The sequence below is a fragment of the Vanellus vanellus genome (assembly GCF_965231255.1).
Source record: "Vanellus vanellus genome assembly, chromosome: 3".
Classification (NCBI taxonomy): Eukaryota; Metazoa; Chordata; class Aves; order Charadriiformes; family Charadriidae; genus Vanellus; species Vanellus vanellus.
The window spans coordinates 108,082,957-108,101,297 of NC_138907.1; the positions used below are offsets into that span (position 1 = coordinate 108,082,957).

Consider the following 18,341-nt stretch of genomic DNA (forward strand, 5'->3'; position numbering starts at 1 on the left):
TTCTTATCTTCAGATGAATATGATTTCCATCACTCTTTACATGTAATAACCTCTCTTAACCTCCTCTGTAGCCATGCGGTTTTCCTATTTCTCCAAATTAAGTCCTTCTGGCAAATGGCATTCGTTGGCTATGTGTTTCCAGTGTGGTACCCCTAAGTACTCTTGACACTGCCTATAAAGTTTTAATTTTCTTAGCTGCTATACTTGAGACTAGGGCAAGTACCGAGTCTAATCTTGTGAGCTCCGTGAAGCAGTGACTGATAGAGACCTACTTTTTATTGACTGCCTTATATCCGTATGTGTATCTGTCCGATCTACTGGAGGTTAAGTGAAGTCTGTTACCACTGTTACACTTCTCTTTCCTGTTGCCTCTTTGCATATGTCAGTCACTGTTATCATCCTAGTTGAGTGGTCACTAGTAAAGAGACTTGCTTGTACTTAGCCTGGAATCTGCCGTTACACTTGTTAAAGTAGTTGCCTTATTGGTTTTATTTGACTCTTAGTTTCACTGTAGCATAAGGCATTTATTCTGCTGCTTATCTAGCCTATTTTACCTTTCATATATGCTTTACATCCCAGTATTAGAGTATTTTCGGCTTCTCCAGAGTTTAGTTCAGATTTATTGCAATTTTGATTTTGTTCCTAGCACTCTGTTCTGCGTTTCCTATTTGTATTATTCCCTCTCTAACCCGTCCTTCACTTCAGGATACAGAATATCTCTGTTTATATCCATAATAGAAGCATTGTTCACAACTATACTGTTGTCTGTACCTGTAAACTTTTCCAATGCTAGAGTTTAAAACTTTATTCGTGGCCTTCCTGAATTTTAAGTACCAGCAGCTTTGGTTCCTTTACAGTTCAGATGAAGCCTGTGCCTCCTGTACAAGCTCCCTTTGTTTCAAAAATGCCCCCAGTTTCTGATGAATCCGAATCCATCTTCCTTGAGCCATCTCTTTAGCAAGGCATTAAAATCTTGCCTGTCTCCCCAGCCCTACAGGGACTACTGAAAGAGTTTTGGAGAACATTACTCTAGAAGTCCACGTCTGTAGCTTCCTTTCTCCCTAGCTAATCTTCATAGCTAGGACTTATTTCATGCGTTTCCTTGCATTTTGGGTACAAATGCAGACCAAACCTGCCTGGCGCTTCTTGGGCTAAGCAGGATTACTGTGGGATGTGCCGCCGTGCACTTGTTCAGTCAAACATTTTGGAGTCTTCTCCCTGGAATTGTAAACGTATCGGGCTATTTGCTTGATGGTCACCTACCACCATTACAGCTGTCTGGGATCTCTGCTTTAAGAAGGGCATTCACACATCAAGAAAGTACATTGATGCTGTCCATCACAAGAGCGACTAATGGAGTTACTTCCCACGTCACCAACCTGTTGCATCCTGACAGAAGATGTGACTTGTAGATTCTGCCTGTATGAAGTTCATGAAAGTCTTCTCAATGAGACATATATATATATATTCCCTCTTCCTTCTGGAAGGTGCTCAGATCTTTGATACTAACACAATAAACCAGATAACTCTCATCTTCCATGAATTCTGCCTTCATTTCTTTTATGAGAAAACATGGAAAGACAGTCCTTAGAAGGTGATTTCTGTGTTCAAGAGATTTTCAGCTTTAACTTTCTCTTGAGCTTTTCTCAGCTAACACATTTCTCTGGACACCTGCTTCTGTCGTTGCCTTTGCCTCCTTGCTTTACACCAGTGGCTGGGCATCGTCGTCATTATTACAGATTTCTGTTCCCTATAGATCATGTTATGGAAATTTCAGGTTAATTTCAATGTACATGCCTGGAATCAAATATTTGACGGAAACTTTATTCTGTCACATCTATAATTGAAAATACGCTCTGTATTTTAGACTGCATTCCAAACACACTGTATGTCTACACAGTTCTGTTTTCACAGAGATCTCATTAAGAATGCTGAAGCCTGTCGCTTGGGTGTTTAATCCACATTTGTATAGAAGATTAGATTCTAATACAAAAGATTCTTGATAACATATGATCAATTAGTCTTTTCCTTCCAACTCTGCACAGCTGACAGCTTGAAAAAATAGAGGCAGACAGACAACATTACCAGTAAAGTAGTCCACGTTCAGGAATTGTGTTACCAGTAGCACTCAAGTGCGCAACCAGAAACCTATCTGCTTTGGCAGATAGGGCTGTTAGGTGGATTTGCTTTCATGAAACCTGAGTTTGGCTAAACTTTTGACTCACAATTCTAAGAATATGTTTGTACCAGTATTAGTATATGCATTACTAGGTTATAAAATGATTTATTAGTGTCACACTATTAGAATTGTATCTATAGTGCCAGCTATAGAAGCATCATCATTTAGAGTATATTAAGAGAAATTTTTGGAATGTTCTTTGGACCAAGGACTTTGTCTTACTCTGTGACAGCCATCAGAATATTACATGCTTTTCCATCATAATTTAAATAAAATCTAATATGTATGTTATTTTACATGTATGTTTTTATTGTACATGACTACCAATGCTACCAGTACTTGTAGGGATAATTAGAAATACCTTAATTCTGTGCATGGAGTTAGTGTATATTGGTGTCCTTTTTCTTTCTGTTTATTTATTGCAAGATTCGTTATACAAAGTTCTATATGACTTCATCTCTGTTAGAAAATAAAACACAGCCATAGCACACATTTAACATTGGCCCACAGTTGTCTATACTGTACGTGAGTGTGCTCCCTGGCTACGTTTTGACTTGTGCCAAATTGTCTACACCGGGTGTTGGTGTACCCTCTGTCTCAGTTTTGGCCAATGCCAGTTACAACTCTCTTAAACAATACCTCACACCAAATCAGGAGATGGTATGTGTCATGTAGTGTCCCAGTTAGGCAGTTTGGATGGTAGTCATAATGCTTTAAAGGAAAGAAAGATTTAGTAGTGTGGACGGGAGTTTTACTGTGTTGCTTTGCTGGAGAAAATCCTCCAGCCTGCTTAATTTTAGCATAGGCGTGGCTTGTGAGACTGGAATTGTAAGACAAATAGTCTGTTCCTTGGTTTGAAGGAGGAGTGAAAAATACCTTCCTGAATTTTGAGTTATGAGAGAAGAAGAACGAAAGCAAAGAAAGGTCCTGAGAAGAGAACGGGACGACAGCAGTTGAAGTTACAGTTGCAAAGTCAAATATTAAGAAGGTAGAAGTATACAGGCTATTGTCTCTTGAATCTTGGGTTTGTGTTGTCTTTTATGTTGGGAGATACACAGAGGATGAGTTGAGGGGTTACAGGAAGAAAAGGGTAGTCTCAATATCTAGTGGTGATTCATCCTTCCCCTGGAATAGAGGTGCATTATGATCCTAGATGTGTCACGTACATAAACTAAAAACAAATTAACACTGCTGATCAGGCATTAGGTGCATCTCATCTTCTAATGTGAAATTATGATGTGTTAAAATGCTGAACATTCAAAGCTAAGGCTGAAGCTGGTCAACAAGCTACTTTGAACAGATAAAGTTCATACAAATACTTAGAAAAAGCATTTAGGTGTTTCCCATCACTAAAACAGAAATAATTGTCCCTAAATCTGTGAGTGCCTACATCCTTGCTCTGTAGAATAAGGATGCTTGTGGCAGGCTGTGAAACTTACTTAATTTATGTGGATGTACCTATGTATCGTACTGCTTATGAGTATAAAAAAGCCCCAAGTATTTTAGTAATACTACATACAGAACTAAATTAAATTTGTGTTCATGAAATAACATGACATATTGTGCGTTAAATAAAGATAAAAAAGAAATATCTGCACACTGTAAGGTCTCAAGGCCATATTACTATCAAAACCAGTTTTTTAAAAAATCTAGTTATGGCGTGTCATACTGCAAAAGTTTAAGTCTTGTGTCTATAGTCTGAATGTGTCTGTTTACCACGTCAAGTCATTAACATTTTCACAGTATCTGTCTGTAAGATTTGGTCATCTTCTGCCAGGGAAGATGCTTTAAAACTGTGCTTGATCATCCCTGAAAAGTGCTTTAAAAAGCTAAATATATTTAACTCCTGGCATCTGTTTCACTACTACACAAATCTCTCAAGCTATTTAGCGCTCCTGCGGCTCTCGCCTGATACCTCTCCAATTTATTTGCATCATTTTCAAAATTAGCATATCAGAACTAGCTATATTATTTAAAGTGTGTGGATCACTGCCAGATACAGAAAAAAATTATAGTCTCTCTCTCATTCTTAATAGTCTGCTGATGATGTAGTATTACACTAGTGATTTGGGCCTGGCTTTGTGCAGGAACGTAGGTTTTTCTCATACTCAGCGTGACTCATGTGGTCAGGTTTTTTTGCAAGACCACCTTTTGCCTGATACCATGCTTTTCTCTATTTGTTTGGCCTGTTCTCCTTATTACAAGGGTGATCTGAAATGACCTTTGACCTTGAAGTTCTGTGTGCTCAGAACCTGTCCTGTTCATCACTAATTTTATCACGTGTTGTGCCTTACAAACATGATTGCAATTAATTTCGATTTTTTTAGATCGCTTATTATTTTTTTTTAATATAATCCAGGTACTGTCGCTATCCCACAAGAAGCATATCCACTAAATAGTAGCTTTATCTCAATTATGTTTTGATTTGGAATCTTTTAGCTAGCCAATTTACATGTGCTTAAAATACACCATATTATTCTGAACAGGTTTGTGTTTTTAATCCAGTTTTTGTGGGGTGTCAGATCGCTGCCTTACAAGGGTTATTACAACACAGGTACTCTGCCATCAAGATTCAAAATTTCATAGCAAGTATTCACGTAATTTGAAAAGGTATTTTCCATAACACTTTGAAAAGGTGTTTTCCATAACACTTTCCCCTTTAAAATTATCCCTTTTTAAATCTGCATGAACTGTTTTTTCTATTATTCCATAATGGAATGGATGGTTCGTTACCAGATTTATGATCATCTGACCTTAAAGTATTGTAATATAATGAGGATCCATGTCTCTCTTTACATGGTTTCGGTACTGACCCAGTATTAGCTTTCTTCTAAACTTCTGGAATTGTACACTGTTCAATTTTTTAAAACTCAAAATCAATAACAAAAATCTATCTGTAGAAAATGAAATGTGATGTTTGGTCTCGTATGACCGCTAGTCGTAGTCATAGCAAATGATGTGTGATCATAGGACTGAAATAAGATTGTGTAAATGATCTTGATTATGACACTTGATCATGCTCAGCTTTTGGCATTTTACTTTGCAATTTGAACATCTTTAAAAGAAGGAAGTTTTTGCTGTTAAATGTAGCTCTTACTAAAAAAGCTGTTATGTAGGAAATGTTTAGGTACATGTTTAATACCTTCTTTCAAAGTGTCTGAATAGGAATATTTGAAGCTCTGGATGTTCATGCTATGAACTATAAAAATACAAATATCAATATTATGACAATATATTATGCAAATAGATTGCTTCATAGAGCTACAAACTCAATTATATCACCAGTATTATCACTTGGAATATACCTATCAACAATATAAAAATACACGTTGGTTGTAGTTGAATATGTAAGATGCCAATAAATAATACCTTGCTTGTCTTTTATAAAATAGCCAAAGCTGTCCATGTAGTGGTTTTGTATTTGCTGTCCAATAATGCTAAAGCAAACTAAACTGTCAAAATATTTATTCCATCATCCCTACGTGATGGGATATATTGGGATAATTTGTTTACAGCGTGTAAGTATAGGTGGAGAGAAACATGAATTTAAATAAGTAGACAGGATTTTTGTCATGGAAAATAACTCTTGGGAATGAGTCACTGAATTTAAAAGTAGAGATGTATTCTAATTCAGGTTGGATCTGAACTTTGTCAGTGCATATGATAATTCTGATCAAAAGTTTTGATGCAGTTCAAAATGAAGAAAATGTATGAAAATTTGAATTAGCACAGATTTCAATAAAGCTGAATTATATCATCTGAAATTGAATCGTATAAACCTTTTTGCTATAAATCAGGTACCGTGTGTCATAATATAATATTTTTCCATTTTTAGCACAGACTGGTGTAGTATAATGTTCATGGGAAAAGAAGAGAGAAATTTTGAAAATATATGAAATTATTCTTAACCTTCTTAACCTTTTTTTACCTCTTAAAATTAGACTAAAATGTATGATTTATTGTGTTCCCCTTTGCCCTGAGTCAATATGAACATATGTCTAGTAAGGTGAGTGTTAGAAAAAAAGCTAACAATAACTTGTTAATATAATATGGGCTTGACTATTGGAATAGAAATTTACATTTATCTGAATTAGGGTAATCATAAAAATACCCAATCAGGAAGTATACATATAGGAGTAATTTCATATAGAATTTCTGATGTACAGAAAAAGAAAAAATAGTTATCTTGTTCATAAATGCACACGTTCAGGAATTATTGTAAAGATGGCATTCTATGCAGTACTGTTCAGCATGTTGCAAAAAAAATCCCCTCAATTCGATAATTATTGTCAACAGATGAAGTACTATTATTATGTTGTCAGGAACCACGAGTTACACATTAATGAATTGTCAAATTCAGCATACTGTTAAGCATACGATAGGTTGCCATAGAAAAATATTGATGAATGTTTATCTTCTTTATGCACTTAAATGTGAAATGCAAGAAAATAACCGTTTGAAGCAGACTATCGCTAAAAGTCTTTAGGCATATGCTGCAAAAAATTGGTATAGGTCTGAAGATATGGATTAGAAAGCATTGCTATTTGTGATTGAAAAATTAGAATAAATATCATCTATACCTGATAGCTATGAAAATGCACACCTCGAAGCTCTTCATATAGTTTTCTCATGCCAAAACAAAGCAAAAGCATATAAAAATTTCTGTTTAGGAGGTACAACAGTTCAGCAATAGAAAAACACATTAAAAGTGTGCATGCACAATTCACACACGAGTTCTGCTCTCTATGGTAGGGAATTAAATAAGTCCCTATAAGTCAGCGTTGAATGATATTTCAGAACTGAACTTGATCACTCAGATTCTAAGCTACCTTTGAGAATTTTATTTTTTTAAGTAGAAAGCAGTTTAGAAACTTCTTCTATGCTTATTCAGATATTGTGTTTTCACCTAAATTTATTTTTTTCTCCAATTTTTTAAAGCACAGAACTGTTACACTTCATAGACAACCAGTTGGTGGCTTGGGGTTAAGCATAAAGGTACGGATAACTTCCTGTTTCTTCTTTTAATTTTCACTATGACTAGCTCACTTCAGTCTTAATTGAGATCTCATGGTTAATGCACATCTTTTACAGGGTGGTGCTGAGCACAAAGTGCCTGTCGTCATATCAAAAATATTTAAAGACCAAGCAGGTAACTTATATTTATGTTATTTACTTACATAGAGCTGTAGTACATATGGGGATTTTTGAAAAATTAAATGCTCTTTAAACTGACAACTGAAACAGAAGTATGGCTTATTCTTTCAGCCTCACATTAGCTTTTCTATAAATGTCCAAATGGTGCATGTGTCTTTGTGTTAAATTTAAAATCTATAATCTTTTCAAGTCTTTAGGACCTGTCCTTGAAATTTTGCTGGTAAGTAATAGTTTCAGCAAACGTATTTTTTACTGCAGTAAGACAGTTGTGTTGTAAACAAAATATTTAAAGTTACTTGTGAATACAAAACAATGAGATAGGAAATCTATTGATGTACTTAACTTTAATAACCCAGAGGATAAAAAAATACAAACCGGACATACTTTTTTCCTCACGCAGTAATTCACTGCTCTGTGGTATGACAAACTGTGCCTAGTTGCAAGCAGAGAGATTTGTAATGTTTATTACGGTGATGATAACACAAGATCTAAATCAGTGTAGTCTATCCCAGTTAAGCATCACGTTGACATTTATCTAGCAGAAGGAACCTTTGAGGGATGGTGTCAGACCTTGTGCTGATCTTGGCAAGCTGGAGAACTGCTCTGGAAAACAAAGGAGCCCCTCAGTAAGGAAAAGCAGAACCGTTGCATGTGGGTGGGCAGTGCCTTGCAACGTGAAATAAGGGTCTCAGCTGATCAAAAACAAAGTCAGATTTTCTTCTCTGGTGGACAGGGAAATGGGGAGTAGTTTGTTCTTTTCTTTGCTGGGGCATTCTTTTACATATCTGAAGATTTGTCATGTTTTTATGATGAGCTTCTATGCGTTACCCCTCTTCTCTAGAATAAATCTACCCTTTTCACGTAACCCTTCCTGCACGAAGTGTGCACTGTGACCCTCGGTGCATGTCCTGCTCCTTTACAGGACTCCGAGCCACCGGCATGATCTTTTGAACTCCTCAGCCTCTCTTCCCGCTTTGCTGCAGTGGGGATTAAGCACATTTGCGTGGCACCACGTTCAGCCTCGTGCTTTACTAAATCGCAGGCTGTGCTTGTTTTTCTCCTCTGCATTTTCTTCAGGGGGTCCTTATTTTACTTGAAATGTAATACCTAAACTTGGTAACCCATTTTCAGCTGATACCTAGTGAATAGTGAATGGATAGGCTATGCCAGTATCCTCTTGGAAAGACTGCTTCAAGTTGCCTGTGTACACTACTTATATATATTTCAGTATGAAAGTTCTTTCTATAACGATATTTCTGCAGTGAGGAAGAGAAGGTGTTTTTATGTCAATTGTGTTATTATACGTGGAACAATAATAGGCTCCTTGAATACGCAGTGTAATAAACTATACCAAGAAAATAAATGCATCGTCATAATAAAATGAATATAAGCATTCAGGTCTAAGGAAAGTAATTCGGGAAATTAATTGCCAACAAAGCAAGCTATCTCCTCCCCTCTTAGGATGTAGTACTTTCAATCAAGGTTAGTAGTGAGTTTGTATATAAATACTTCTATGAAGAGTTTTGTATATTGTAGGTAGTTTTTCATGAACTGTATTTATTTGTAGAGTAACAAGTCCAAAAAAATTTTTTGGGGGTCAGCTGTTTACCTCAAATTTTAAAATCTTTCCTCAGAAAATACTTAAATATATATATTTATGCATAAAAGGATATCTGGAAAATTATTCATATTTGATATAATGAGAGGAAATGTTAAGCATGAGGGAGAGATGAGACTCTTACAGCTTTATCTCAAACTGAATTTTGGACTGAACATCTGTATGTTCATAATGTGACTAAATCACCAATGGACTTTCATTATAACAAGGAGCTAACAAGGGTGGAACAGATAGGTTAGCTTCAGAGGTGGCTTTGAGTTAAGCAGTGAGATTAGTTCAAGCAAATATACTAAACGAAAAAAAAAAGAAGTTGTATCATGCAGTAACATTTGAAAATATATCAGTTACCTGATAAAAAAGGGTTTTCTTATCAGGAATTTTACTATGAGGGATTTTTCTATTTTGGGTCCTTGAGTAAAATGTCCGAATTTATGTGAGTTAAGTTATCCTTACTGACTAAAGTACTGATTTCCTAAAATGGCAGATAACTTGTGATACTTTATGTGAAGTTGAGTGCACGTTATACAACAACACTGCAAAATCATATTTCCAAGCTTACTTTCTTTGGAAACAGTACTACTTTATAGTTCCAAAGCTAGAAGTATAATAGAATAATGCAGTTGCTTCCTTTTTATATCTGTGCAACCTTTGTGCTATCCTAAATAATGTAATTAGTCAGCTATCTTTGTAGTCCTTAAATTTTTCAAATATAGGAGAAGTGATTTTGTTGGTATTGACCTAAGCAGCAGCTGAAAGCATTTGCACTTCAGTTGTTGAGATAGGGTGAACATTTCAATTGGATTTGATTTCATTATTCAACACGAGCACTTCTGTAGCAACAGTGGTAATAAATACTATTCTTACAGGTTCGACTGGCTTAGAGACCCCTTAGCTGCGATCACTGTGTTTATAACTTTCAGATTAAGTTATCCTACTAGACCAGTCTAGTCAATAAGACTTTCCTGAACAAGTGCACTGAAACATACGCAGAAACTCAATTAAAGAGCATAGCTTTACATTTCTGGAAGACAAGGTTAAGTGGTCATTCAGTGCTGGAGACTACTGTCCAGTGTATTACAAATCACGGTGAAAAACGTCCTGAATTTTTCCTGGGCACGTGCCCTCCTCAACAATATTAAGAGCAAGTTTTGCTAATGCCAATGACTCATCACCAAGTTTAAGCCCTTTACATTTTTCTCTGGATTCTGTCTTCCAGTCTAAGGGAGGTTATGTTTTTTTCATACCACCGAGGCTTTTGCTAATGTTAGTTTCAGAGGGACAAAAGTCCTGTGCCAGACAGAATGAGAACAAGTAAATGCAAACACATTTATAAATTCAAAAGTGAAGTGATATAATTAGCTACAGAGTAATTTTAATCCCATAGGTAATTGTTTCCCTTCCAAAGCAGGGATTTTTTTCTCCTACCCATATATCAGATCATCCAGTTGACTCAGCATACTAGCAACATTACTAACAATCTCCCAGATTATTAAAAGATGCTATTGATGTTGAAGCTTATCGGTAGGATGTTTTCAGAGTGATTCATGGTTTCTCTAGTTTTTGGATTTTTTTAATGTAATTTGATACAGTATTGCTTTCCTGTGTTTTCCTTTTGAAATTGGCTTAAGATAGAGTAAATCATTGTACAATAGTTGGTGGTTTGCTGATATCTTCTAGGTGTATATTATTTTTATATATGTGTTGTAATTAGTATTAACAATTTATTTATGGTAAAGACTGCAGTAGGCTTACAGTCAAATAGATGTAGAGTCCTGTTCTCAGAGATGTGTAACTGAACGTCCTCAGCTTTGAAGGGAATGAGATCAGTCAGGCTTACTTGTACAGTGGATCTGTAAGAAATTTTGTCCGAGCCATTTAATAAACTTTGAAGAAACCTTATACACAGTACATGGGTAAACTGTATGACCTTTCATGTGTTTACATCTTTCTCTCTTATTCCCATCTTTAATTATTAAAAAGTGTTTATGAACTTATGGAATCTAAACTGTGTAGACTGTAAAAACAAATGGATTTTGAAATCTAACCTCCTCATACATACAAGTGACTTACTGCATATAGTTTTGGAAATTTTGATAAATATAAATATCAAGCAATCAAATTTCTGCTTTGTGTTGCAAAGTCGTCAAGTTAGCAGTCAAATTTTGTTACCTTGATGCAACTTTCCATTTTCGTGAGACCTGCTGTAATAATCCGGCTTCTGCTGTGAGCTTTTCACATGTCTCAGATAACATGTGGAGTCAGACAAGCAGTAACGATGAAACCGAACAGTGGGTTCAGCTCACTGAGGCGTGATGAAAATAGTTAAATAAAATTAAATAAAACCTGGTGGAATAGGGATAGTTTGCATTTTGCCAGTTTCAAAAAAGGTGCTCTTTTGAGAGCCAAAATTGGTTAAAACCTTAATTTGAAAGCATTTTCCCACCTTCTGTGATAAAAGGTGACTTATAACTCACATTCTGCTGCATCGAAAAATCTTCTATTTTGTGTGTTTAGTCCATTTCTGACAGAGGATGCGGTATACCCTGGCAGGACGGGAACGAACTCAGGACATTCAGCCACTGAAACATTCTTGGCTTAAAACCGTGGGCTCTGCAAACACAGGCTGTGTCCAAATATCACATCCTGGCTGCCTGCATTTGGGACCATCTGTTTGGAGGACACGGTGTCAGTTTGATGAGGGCTTTTAACAGTTTCACTTACAGTTGCATGCCAAGCAAAGATGGTTGAGTATGGAAGCATACGTGATACTTCCCCCATAGGTATTTTTTTCTGTGTTGCCTCTGGTCGTCCAGAAGGGCGGTACAATTAGGGTAAGCAAGCCTAGTCGGAACGAGTCGGTGGGCATGATGTGAGATTACAGTCAAGCTGGACAGCTTGGGTATGTTCATAGCTGATGTTCTTCATCCCTACAGCTGTACTCACCATGGCTTCATCAGCCTTGGAGATTAATTCCAGTGAGCCAGCAAGGTCAAGATTAAGGATGAGTTAAGCCCAAGCAGAGGTATTTGCGTTTATAAGGAAGTCAGAATGGATCAAAAATTTGCATTATGCCTTATGCTAATGAAGGTGAAGACTGAACACAAGGCCATCTTTGAACATAAGAAAGGCCTCATTTGAGCATAAGACATTGGAAGATGGATGGTATTTAATATGTGTACACTATTTCCTAATATCACTTACACATTTCTTCAGGTTTTTTTTTTTTTTTTAGGATTATTAGTGTTTTCTATCATTAATTTTTAATTATCTTTGATAGTGTTCTTTTTTTTCATTACTGGAAAGCTAATGCTATCTGAATATAGAGTCTACTCACTGTTCTGTGTCTTGGACCCATGCCTCCAGCTCTAAATTTATTTTCAGAGGGCACAGAAAAACATTCTTAGTGTTTTGGATTTCTCTTTTTATTGTTCCCTCCTCAAGACTAGGCAGGCCGCAAAGGGCAGTACCTGTTAATAGAAGGGGCATCTTAATGAACTGTAAAATACCAGTCAACAAGTAAAAGGAAGGTACTTTGATCCCTGACTCGGGAACGTATTTTTATTCAACGTAATAGTTAACCCACTTAAGGTCCAGTGATACAAATAGCAGTTGTTGTGTATTTAGAGGAGCGTGTAGGTAGATGAATTCTTGAGTTAAGGTTCTAGAACAATTTATACTTCTGGGATTTGTTTTGAGGGTTAAGTGCTGAAGCAAGGGACTTAAATTTTTGACCTAAATCTAAAGACTTCTTTGGGTAGAAGGATGCAAAGAGTTAATTTTTAAGTGTTTAGTTAACTGAGCAGGCATATACTTAAAATCAGATCTCGTAAATGTTTTTAAGATGGTAATGTTTTCATGAAAAATTGGGATGAAATATTTGTAAGTTTCACTTAGAAATTTTGTTTCGTTGTAGAATTTGTGTTATTTTTTCGAACTAATTTTTACAGAGAAAAGCAGAGCATTCCCATTTTAGGTCAATTTGAAATTTGTTTTCATTCTTTTGGTTTGGCAGAAAAAAAAAAAAAGTGAATTAGCTTTCCAGCTCTCGATTTAGGCAGTTGCTTGTGCACTTTTCCAAAGTGAGCCTTAATGTATGTATACATATATATGTGTGTGTGTCTGAAAATATGTGCGTTAGGTTCCTGATACTGACTATTGCTTTTCTGTTAAGTGTATAAAGAAATTGTATTCAAAGAGTATATTAATGATCAAATTCTTCTTGCATGTCAAGAAGATCAATTTTCAATAAAAGATAATTAGTTTTGCTTAACAGGTATGTTAAGATATAAAGTGTTTCTGGAAACTGTATTTCAGTTCTGTGTGGTTTTATGACGAATATTCTCTTTGGAAGGTGCATTTTCTGGTTTATGAAACAAAAAGGTAGATATAAAATCTGAAAAACAGTATTTGTCATTTCAGTGGACCTATAATATTACGGTTATCATTCTTGTACTCTAAACTAAATAGAGAAAGGTATGAAAAGTACGTTATGTTGTTTCAGTTGTCATCTGCTTCAGGTAGCTTCAGGTAGTTGAGTGAATAAACTGTGGCCGTAGGATGCCACTGACATGAACAGTTTCTGTTCTTTCTTCCATCTACCTACCTCTGATTGACAACGTAGTTCCCTTATGAACTGCAGAAATCTAATGAAATAGCACTTAAAATTACTATTTGAATTTGTTACCACTACAGTCCAGGTTGAAGAAAAAGGTTAATGATAATTATTCTGTGCAGAGAAATTAAAGAGCTATATAGTCTGTTTTCATTAAGAGAATGTCTTCAGGAGAGAACTGCCTGAAGTCCCTCTGAGGATGGATGGATCTGGTGCTGAAGCAGTCAAGAATCATACAGAGTATTTGATGGAAAGAGCAAATGTAACGACCCTTCTGCTAGGAGATAATGTCACATAGAATAATATGAGAAATTGAATAACATCATTTCGCAATTTCAGAAAAGTTCTATTTTTGGTCTTTTCACTGTTCTTATCTTTCCCTTACTGGTTTCTGAAATAAAGACTTTTTAGGCTATTTTAGGAACTACTTCCTTTGTTGTAACTCATTTAAAGTATGTATTTCTTCTGCTTTTGGCATCCCCCCTTAGTCTCCAAGTTTGTTTTCCATTTATCACCTCTACAGAATTTAAAGCTTTTTGGTATACTATACTAGAATTTAATCGAAACTTATTTACATTTTCTGGAAGAAAAGATTGAAGATGCCAGATTATACTTTATTTCCTTATACGAGGTTACCTATTCATAACTTGTCTAACTTTATATTATGTTATTCAGCTCAGAGATCCTTTTAAATACGATATTAATCCGTTGTCTATTAGAGCTAACCTTGCACATTAGAATATTGCAATTGTGTGATCAGATTCATCTTCCTTTACATTGTACTACATTCCTTTGTCAATTTGTTCACCTAGTGATTAATTAATTTTAAAATGTGCACAACTATTTCTACCTGAAAAGTATTGTAATAACTCTGAAAATGTTATTAAGTTTCGATTAATTATACGCATAGAGTACCTAGAGCTTCTAGCACTGCTAACCATATTCCTAGCAATACCACATTTTTGCAATTTTAAACAGCTTTTCACTGACACGTAATGGAGTGTTAGCTATTTTTGGCTAGTAGAACTTTTTTTTTAAAAAACAAAATATAACTTATTCATAGTTACAACTATTGTTCTTGCTTCTTAATGATTGCGACTTATGTCTGAATTCTGTCCATGTAAGATGCATGCATATTTTTACTTTTATCTTCAAACTCAAGGGACTTATTAGCTGTGGTTAGGCAAGTATCCCAAGTAATAAATGACAGTAGTAATGTAGCACATTCAGATTTTCTGAAGATACATTTTAAAAAATATCTGCTTTGCTTTTCATATGGTCAACATGACTTTTCTTAAATAGGCAAAATTTAAAATTACATACACTATTAGTGTTCCAATTTTTTTTCCTGATGTTGAAAGTTAATATTTTTCTATAAAGGCAAAATCAAATGATGAAGACCTAATTTATTAAATGTGTGTAAATCTGGAAGTATTTTTCTCTAGGAAGTATTTATCGTGATAACCAATCCTGTGGGTTCTCTCTGCTGCAACATCTACAAGCTACTGAGCTACACTGAGACTCTTTCCTAGTTTTTTTTTCCTAAATTAAAGACCTAACCTGTTGTGTCTAGGTTTTCTTTACTGACCTCATAATGTAATGTTATTTGTTTGGAAACACCTACAAGAATCACATTGCCATTTGGTTTGGCGTAAGGATCTTGCATCAAGACATGCAAACACCTGGACTTCTGCAGGAACCTCAGACCGTCTGAATTTTTCTCCTCTTGTTTCCTAAAGCAGGTCTAAATTCTATTTAATCACAGTGTATGCTGGTACTTTTTACAGATCATGTGATAAACTGGCAATGCAGCTCATGTCACAAAGCTGTTTACAATCAGAAGACCATCAAAAAGCCTTTTAATAATTTTTGCTATAGTTACTGCTAGGAGTTAGATAGGTAGAAGTAAAACTAAACTTTAAAACTCCTTTCTGTACTGTCTTTCAAAGCACATTTAATTAAAAATAGTGCCATGCCCATGACTTTTCCATGTTCTATTCTTCTCAGTTTTGGTATACATGCAGCCGTTGTCCTCACCAGGTCAGTAAAAAATGGCAAATTTTGTCTTTAGCGTAGGTTCTCTGAATTAGTAGACAATAGTAACAAATGGTATTTTGAAATTTGAACAGTTATGATATCATCTGCCTTCTAAAAGTCATGGCAGGGGATAAAAGGATTTGTTTTTTCAGGTTCCTTAATGCCCATTGGTATGCTTTTGTGTTCACTAATTACCCTTTAACATCTTCCTAATTTTACTTTTTGGCGTATAGGAAATAACAAGCAATATTTTTTTATAATAAAGCTAAGTTTATCCCGTTAATAGTTTGCAGTGAAAAATACTAGAAAGTTGTTTTTACAGTAGTTCTCCTTTCAAGTTGGACTCAATGCTAGCCATTGACAGATAAATGGTTTTATCAGTAGAAGATTCTAGTGAGCAATATGTTCTGAAAACCTGTTTTTTGCTGAGGTCATCTAAAAGGAGCAGGTGAAGGAGCAAAGCCAGTATCAAACTCAAAACAAATTCAGCTCTGAAAAATTTTTCCTGTTTAATATTAGCTGACTTCTTTAGAATGAAAATATTTCATTTGAAAAAAAGTAGAAGTTTTAGCAATTCATGCCTCGTGTTTTCAGTGTGCTTTATTGCTAACTGTAAAATCTCCAGTTTAAGCTAATTTTGTTTAAAAAAAGCTCTCATAAGATGGTCATAAGTCCAGAAATAATTATATACTTGCTGATCATTTGAGAATAGAGTGGAGAAAGGGGTGAGAGAACATGAGAGACACACACTGAAAATTAATAGAGATGGGAAGTCACAAAGATAAACAGAGAAAATCACATGTCATTACAGCACAACAATAGATATGACACTAAAAATAGGAAGTATATATATTGTTAGAAATTTCCATCGCTTCAGGGTTTTTTTTTCAGTGGCGTCTGAATTGGTTACCTTTTTCCAGGTGGGATTCTGCTGTACATGAGTAATTTTGTGGAATGATTCTTCTTAATTTCCCTGGCAAGTTTTAATCAAAACTTCTGAGAAAATCTATCTGCTTCTGATCTGTGATTGTTTGCTTGTCATGGTACTTTTTCTTTTCTATGAATTCGGTTCCTGTGTCACTGTTGCTCCGGTAGCAATGGGAATTAGAAAATCAAAGCCCAGGTTCCTCTAAGCAAAAAGATCCAGAAACTGAGCTGGGTTGCATAGAGTATGAAGGATAATTCTTGTGAGAAGAGTCAACATCTGAGAATTAAACTGTAAAAATAAATCCTGTTTTCATTCAGAATATTTTTATTTACAACAAATAGTTCCTTAATAGGTAAATGTTATTTCAAATTAGTGGTATTTTGAACAAATATGCTAAAATATTTAAGGATATTAAATATATTCCTGTGTGCACCTTTGCAAATCACAGAATTATTGAGGTTGGGAGAGACCTCTGGAGGTCGTCTGGCCCAAAGCCTCTGCTCAAGCAGGGCCACGCAGAGCCAATTGCCCAGGACCATGTTCAGATACCTTGTGAATATCTCCAGTGATGGAGACTCCACAACCTGTGCCAGTGCTTGGTCACCCTTACAGTAAAAAGTGCTTTCTTGTGTTCAGATGGAATTTCATGCATTTCAGCTCATGCCCATTACTTCTTGTCCTGTCAGTGGGCACCACTGAGAAGAGTCCAGTTCTGGCACATGAAAGGTGCTCCAGTCCTTCATCTCTGTGGTTCTTCACTGGGCTTGCTCCAGTAAGACCACAACTTTCTTGTACTGGGGAGCCCAGAACTGGACTCAGCACTCCATCTGTGTCTCACCAGTGGTGAGTAGAAGGGAAGGGTCACCTGCGACCACATGCTGACAGCACTCCTCCTTATGCAGACCGGGATGCTGTTTGTGAGCGCACAGTGTTGACTCATGGACAGCAAGTTGTCCACCAGGACCCCCAGATCCTTCTCAATTACCTTTTGTTAACAGCAGTACTCGTGTATACCCAAAATATGAAGGAGTTTACAGTACACTTTGTAAATTGGTCTTTTCCAGGAACATGTGCCATTGATATGAGTTAAGTGCCTTTCTCTTTCTCAAAGCAAAAGCCATTTCCTTTCCAGTAAATAATATCAATTTATTTAACGGTAGTTTCTAAGAACTTGTGAAAAACACAGTACTGGTATTTTTAATGGAATAAAGCCAGAAATTAGTGTCACAAACTAGCATGGAATTTGGCTGAATTATTGATACAAGCAATTCTATCCCCATAAAAAATTATAAATCATCTCAAATTCCTCATAACTTATTCCAGTTTCATCTCAAATAGCATCATGTCTTCTGGAAGTATACTTTGCATTTGCTTAACAATGAATTTGTGTCTTGAGCAAAACTTACTGTCTTAGAAAATGTCACTTTTTGCAGCAGTTATTTTATGCGTTTCTTATCCAAGTATTCAGCCAACCTAATCCTGTCTAGTTTCTTTGAATCCGATGCAACTGCATATCATGATATGGTAAAAGGTTTAATACCCAGATTGGTTTTATAGTAGTGTAAGATCAAAATATACAGTGTTCAGATACAGTTTTTTCCTCTTCTTCTTGACAATATTATGTTGGGGAATGTCTTTTGATTTTACAGATTCATATGTTTATCCTCTAGTTGCCTCTCTACATTTAGCTTCTGTCTGTGGAGTTTCTTAGTCCTACAGTAATCCTGAGGCAGGAAATAAATAAATAAATAAGGGCTATAAAACTATTTTGAATTACTTGCCAGTGGGGAAGAGAAGGGAAGCAGGAAGTAAA

The 18,341-nt window shown here is 35.6% G+C and overlaps 1 protein-coding gene across 1 annotated transcript in view; it reads left to right on the forward strand.

The window, feature by feature from the left end:
* SNTG2 (syntrophin gamma 2) overlaps nucleotides 1–18,341 on the forward strand; it is a gene marked incomplete at both ends in the record, with an annotated part of 319,669 nt that overhangs the window by 155,012 nt on the left and 146,316 nt on the right. The window contains 2 exons of the mRNA XM_082481246.1: nucleotides 7,118–7,174; nucleotides 7,271–7,328. Of these exons, the coding sequence (XP_082337372.1) occupies nucleotides 7,118–7,174; nucleotides 7,271–7,328 (115 nt within the window). The remainder of the gene's footprint in view (nucleotides 1–7,117; nucleotides 7,175–7,270; nucleotides 7,329–18,341) is intronic.